General features: G+C 31.3%; 1 protein-coding gene across 1 annotated transcript in view; it reads left to right on the forward strand.

Moving 5' to 3' along the window:
* The window catches only part of Vinc (vinculin), a 74,147-nt gene extending 68,231 nt beyond the window's left edge, over positions 1-5,916 (forward strand). Inside the window, exons 22-23 of the mRNA XM_088264884.1 lie at positions 4,245-4,309; positions 5,767-5,916. Of these exons, the coding sequence (XP_088121010.1) occupies positions 4,245-4,309; positions 5,767-5,874 (173 nt within the window). The 3' untranslated portion in view covers positions 5,875-5,916. The remainder of the gene's footprint in view (positions 1-4,244; positions 4,310-5,766) is intronic.
* Positions 5,917-6,846: the final 930 nt, after the last annotated feature.

Consider the following 6,846-nt stretch of genomic DNA (forward strand, 5'->3'; position numbering starts at 1 on the left):
TTAATATTTACCCGCTACAGGGCAGAAAGTGTTGTTTTTTCATTTTGAAGAAAAGGTATTGTTTAATTATTTTTTTAAATATACTAAATATTTTTCAAATGGAGAAAAAACACTCAGGTTTTACCTAAAAAGATCTGTTGCACAGTTAAAAGTTCAAAAAGTGGCTTGAAATTTATTTTTAATACATTTTATTATATTTTTAAACTTTAAAAACGATCTCCTGAAAAATCAAGTTTTATTGATATATGACGTTGTTGAAAGGAGTGAGCAATTTGTGAACTAGACATCGGTAGTATACACACGGATTCAGGGTGGCGCAAAATTAATCATTCAATTTTGTATTTGAATAACTTTTTTCTAAAAAAAAAAAAATTGTGATGGAAATCTTTATTTGGATCTTATCAATTTTTTTTTTGTAAGGTGAAAAAGATAATATCCGTCAAGTGGCTACCGCCAGTGTTGATACATTTTTGCGCCCGTTTTATCAATCTGTTTGTATACTGCAGCTGTCTAGTTCACAAATGTCAAATATGATTGACGTACGACGCCATTTGTAAAAATTATAACATCTTCCGATAGATTGATCGATTTTGTGCCACCCTGTATATTGGTTGTGCGATAAGGTGGTGGAAGATAATCCTTTGAACCGGCCTATGACAAGTTTTAGGTCCTGTGAATACCCCAATTTCCATATTCTTTTTATCTTTATTGAGATGTCAAAATGTTAAAAAAAACTCCTTAGTGCAGAAATTAAGAAATCGCTCACTCCTTTCAACGTAAAATATCAAAAAATTTACAGTTTTCAGTTGTCATGTTTTTGGAATGCCCAGAACATTTACTGTATCCCAGCAAAAGCAGTATATTTTTAACTTAATATTTACCCGCCATAGGGCGGAAAGTGTTGTTTTTGCATTTTGAAGAAAAGGTATTGTTTTTGTTTTTTAAATGAACTAAATATTTTTCAAATGGAGAAAAAACATTCAGGTTTTACCTAAAAAGATCTGTTGCACAGTAAAAAGTTCAATAAGTGGCTTGATATTTATTTTTAATATATTTCATTATATTTTTAAACTTAAAAAACGATCTCGTCTAAAATGAAGTTTTTGATATATGACGTTGTTGAAAGGAGTGAGCGATATGCAAACAAGGATAAGGACGTACCCAAAATGTTGCAACAATCTGCTTTCACTCTATAAGTTTAATTTGACATGATAATTGTCGTGTATTAAATATTTATGGTGTTTTTTTTTCTATGCCGCCTTTCAGTTGGTATGCCAGAATACAGAGGTATAAAATATATTTCAATTGATTATACATCCTCAGCTAGAGTTAGTTCATTCCTTCACAGGATTAGTGACAAAGGGTATTTAAAGCGCCCATGTATGGATGAATTCACAAAATTTATACAAGCATAAAATACAACATATTTTCACCATTTAAAAGCACAAATTAATTACACACATTCACAACGTTAAAAAAATATTTAATGTTATACAAAAAAGCTTTAAAATTTATCACTTTTTAAAAACCCATAATGTTCTTTAAAATCACTACTTTCTACTTGACTCTTAGAGTGCCAATAATGATGTCGCTCACTCCTTTCAAGAACGTCATAAATCAAAAATTGTCAATTTTCAGTTGTGCGTGTTTTCGGAATGCCCTGAAAATGTACTATGTCCCAGCAGAAGAGTCATATTTTTAACTTAATATTTACCCGCTACAGGGCAAAAATAGTTGTTTTTGCATTTTGAAGAAAAGATATTGTTTAATTATTTTTTTAAATATACTGAGTATTTTTCAAATGGTGTAAAAACCTTCAGGTTTTACCTAAAAAGATCTGTTGCACAGTAAAAAGTTTAATACATGGCTTGATATTTATTTTTTATACATTGTATTCTATTTTTAAACTTTAAAAACGTTCTCCTGAAAAATCACGTTTTTCGATTTATGACGTTCTTGAAAGGAGTGAGCGATATATCAACTAGTATATTCTCCTGTTCGAGTCATATCAGATATCCCCCTGACGTCAACTATCACTTGAGAGTAATTGTCCTTGTCTTGGGCAGCTCTACGGCCTTGATGGTCCTGATCCCCGTCCAATCTCGTATATTCCGGAGCCAGGAGATCTGTCTTCTGCCCACACCTCGTCAACCCTCTATTAGGTGTAATAGCTCCTACTTCTCTCTTAGCACGTGCCCCAGATATTACACCTCCGGAGCTTAATATCAGTCAGCAACTGTCTCCCCGCTTTTCCCTTTTGGACACATTTGCGTTGCTGGCCATATCGGTCCATGGAATGCGTAGCATACTACGATTTATCCACATTTCGACTTTGACAAAAGCGCGGCTTGTCAATATATGTACCAACAATGACGCCAGTGTATTTTGGCAGTCGTACTGGGAGGTTGTGTCGCAGAGTTTCTTAAGTTCCGATTCGTCAATAATATTGAATAAAAAACTCGCACACTGTGACACAACGTCCTAGCTCGACCGCCAAAATATACTGGAGTCATTGTTGGTATATTTCGTCCGCCTCCGTAGTGTAATGGTCAGCACGCTCGGCTACCGTTCTGGAGGTTCCGGGTTCGATTCCCAAGGGGGGTAAAATAAATATTAGTGATTTTTTCACTGTAATATTTATTCAAAATTACCATGGACTGGTACCTGAAACGGAGGGCTGATCACCTTTCCTTCATGTATAAACGATCAAGATAACACTGCGTTTATATGACAGTGCCCTATGCACCATTTGGGTGCAGATAAGGGTTTTATATATATATATATATATATATATATATATATATATATATATATATATATATATATATATATATATTGTTGGTATATTGACAGTATATCGTTGATATATTTTGTTCAGGAACTGTACAGCTTTACATTAAAAAAAGTATATAATAAACAATAGTTACATTAACAAAAATAGTTACATCAATAAAAATAAAGCCAATTAAACAATTCCACATTTATGTCATAATAACTATTAAAAACATTCAGAGATAAAAAAGGGTATGATATAAAAAAAATGGATTTTGCAGGAAGGAGAAGGAATGGAGAGGAATTAATGAGGGTGGTTCAAGGATGTTGTCGGGTATATCGACGGGCTGCGATTTCGGCAAAGTTTACCAGAGTCCATATATCGATTCTTGGCACTCTAACGGTTAATTGATTCGATAGTCACCTTGTGGTAGTGTCCCATCCATTTTTAATTTAAATTTTATAAGCTTTATTCGTTATGTAGAGGTATATTTTTCATTGAATGCCGTGTTCCACTAGTTCAAGAGTTTAAAAAAAAATCATTGCGGAATTCATTATATTGAAGTTCCATTGTAGTATGCTTTTACAGGCATGATCATTTTTTGTTATGTTTTAAAATTATTTTCACTAGAGCTAATTTGAAATTGCACTCTAAATATACTAGATATTATTTCACTCCGCTAAAAATCTAAATATTAGATTTATCGAAAAATACTCAGTTAGGACACTTTTATTTTCCTTTTCCTATAAATAATTCCTCCTTTGTTTCCTTTCCCACTTAGCAGTAATTCACCCAAATATATTTCTCTCCCATATCCGAATCTGGAGCACTTATTTAACAATCAAGTTGACATCACATCCACCTGGTGCAGTGCCCTATGTATCATCAAATCCAAAACTTCTAATTTTTTAACCACTGAATCACATTGTCGAAGTGTTATCTTGATCGTTGATTGCATGAAGGCAGGGATGCCGGCTCTGCGCTTCACGTACCAGTCCGGAGTTACATTTAAAAAAAGATATTACGTATATCGTAGTCGTACAGGAGAAAGTGACCAACTAGCGAAATATAAATAGTTCAGGAGGGCCATTTAAGTCACTTTTGTTTGGCAAGAAAATAAACATCAATGCAGTTTGTCATTTTTAACAAGTCAATATATAATACTTCCAAGTTTAAAATCGCTTTGGGATTTTTTAAGGGCAATATTAAGGTAGTAATATATCAAATAGTCAATGATTATGTTTTTGTAAACAAATGCACTTAGTCACTTTCTCCTGTACGACTACGATATAAATATAATAAATATGATATATTTTCTACGGAAGCTTTATGTAGCTCCCATGGACATATTTTTAAAAGAATTTCCCTTCACATCATAGATTTTTTGGCTTTTAATGAAAATTTGTGAAGTCCCAGTATTTTTTTTAGAGTGCTTAGGAATTTTGCCACTTAGTTTATTCTGCAATTTCAGGAAGCGAAGAAGACCAGGAGGCCACTGAGATGCTGGTCGGAAATGCACAGAACCTGATGCAGAGTGTAAGTATAATTTTAATATAATTTAATTATAATTTTGGATAGTTTATATAATAATAAAAGTATTTATATAAAATACAAAATAAAAATACAACTTGACAGAAAACAAATAAAAAACAATTTAATTTTTTATTATTTTTAACTAAAATTAAAAACATAAAAAATATGAAAAAGTAAAAAGTTAGGAAGTATGTACGACATGAGTGATACGTCTACAAGAAAAAGGAGCTTAAATCTGTCCCTTGAATAAACAATCTAAGCAAAATTTTTAATCTAAACAAATTTAGGTAATTAACATCTAACATATCGCTCACTCCTTTCAAGAACGTCATAAATCAAAATTCGTCAATTTTCAGTTGTGCATGTTTTCGGAATGATCAGAAAATGTACTATATCCCAGCAAAAGAGGCATATTTTTAACTTAATATTTACCCGCTTCAGGGCAGAAAATGTTGTTTTTGCATTTTGAAGAAAGAGTTATTTTTTAATTATTTTTTTAAATATACTAAATATTTTTTAAATGGAGAAACAACCTTCAGGTTTTATCCAAAAAAATCTGTTGCACAGCAAAAAGAATAATAAGTGGCTTGATATTTATTTTTAATACATTGTTTTATATTTTTAAACTTTAAAAACATTCTGAAAAATCAAGTTTTTTGATTTATGACGTTCTTGAAAGGAGTGGGCAATATAGTCTTTGTGGAATAAATTGAACAGTTTTGGAGCTATGAAAAATGAGTGTCTTTGCGCGAGTCTGGATTTACAAAAAGGGATTTCTAAGAAATTATTCATTCTTTGGCTAGATCTATTATTATTTTTAGGAAATAAATGTTGGCGCATGAAAATATATTTTAGACACCGTTGGCAATAGATTTCTCGTAGCTCCAAAAGTTCAGCTTCCTGAAATAATTGGTTGGAAGAAAAAGTTGAATTTATTAAAAGTTAATTATGTATTATTTATTGATTCGGCATTAACTTTGTGGAATGACATGATTATTTTATTAAAATTAAACACTTGAATAATCTTGAGTTGACTTGAGTTTTATTTTTATTTACGACTAGTTTCGAAAACGACAATTGTTTTCATCTTCTGGTACAAATTAAATTGTTTTAATTTGTACCAGAAGATGAAAACAATTGTCATTTTCGAAACTAGTTGTAAATAATAATAAAACTCGATAAAGTGGATTATTCAAGTGTGGATTATTCAACACTTGAATAATCCACTTTATCGAGTTTTATTTTTATTTACGACTAGTTTCGAAAACGACAATTGTTTTCATCTTCTGGTACAAATTAAATTGTTTTAATTTGTACCAGAAGATGAAAATAATTGTCATTTTCGAAACTAGTCGTAAATAATAATAAAACTCGATAAAGTGGATTATTCAAGTGTTTAATTTTAATAAAATAGTTAATTATGTACTTAAAAAAAAATCTTATACAATTTTGTTGTTTAGGTCAAAGAGACTGTGAAGGCGGCCGAAGGTGCTTCCATCAAGATAAGAACAGATCAAGGCGGATACCAGCTGCGTTGGGTCCGACGATCACCGTGGTATCAAATGTAGAAAGAAAAATGTCTCATCAACAAAGAAGACGAAAAAGAAAAAGAAGATTATACAAACAGTGTCGTTTTTGACACACCCAATTCATCCATTGACGATGAAGGAGTCAAAAATATTACCGACATTTTTCATGACTGTTTTTAAAACAAATAATAAAAAAAGCTAATTTTTTCTTGAATTGGTCGGAATTTTTGGCAAATTCATTAATTTTTGGATCAAGGATTAAATATGTATACTTGTATGTACCGTAATTATTATATTTTTTGTTTTATTTTAATGCTGGTATTGCATTTTCAATAGCCGAATTAAAAGTCGGGCAAAGCCAAGAAAGTATTTTGTAATATCATATCGGGAGGTAATTACTACAACTAGGTTTCTCTTCAATTGAGCTTTGTTGGGAAATTCGAAATACGATATAAGATTGTGAGGTTTTTTCATTTTTAATATATAAAAAATTAAAATAGAATGCTGTAAAGATGCATTTAATGCGTTATGATGTTTGTTTGATCCACGTGTAGATGGAAAAATAACGTTATATATATTAATTTAATAACTTTTCCTGGCTCCTTCCCGACTGTTGTCTTTGTAGACTGTCGGGATCAGTTCTCCTCGTCATATATATAACAAAATATGGTGTACAAACTGTAAAATTACGTCGAAAAATGTTATTCCAACTACAACTGCGAATATACCAGACTAATTTGAGTTGAATTGTCACATTGCCATTGAATTTTGTAAAATAAAAATTCAAATATATAAATTAATAATGTTATACATATAAATAATAATAATAATAAAATCCTTATCCGCACCCCAATGGTGCATAGGCCACTGCGTCATATAAGCGCAGTGTTATCTTGATCGTTTACACATGAAGGAAAGGTGATCAGCCCTCCGCTTCAGGTACCAGTCCAGGGTAATATTGAATAAATATGACAGTGAAAAAATCACTTATATTTATTTTACCCCCCTTGG

This window comes from Brachycentrus maculatus, unplaced genomic scaffold (assembly GCF_059751285.1).
Source record: "Brachycentrus maculatus isolate JH-2025_06_01 unplaced genomic scaffold, ASM5975128v1 h1tg000239l, whole genome shotgun sequence".
NCBI lineage: Eukaryota > Metazoa > Arthropoda > Insecta > Trichoptera > Brachycentridae > Brachycentrus > Brachycentrus maculatus.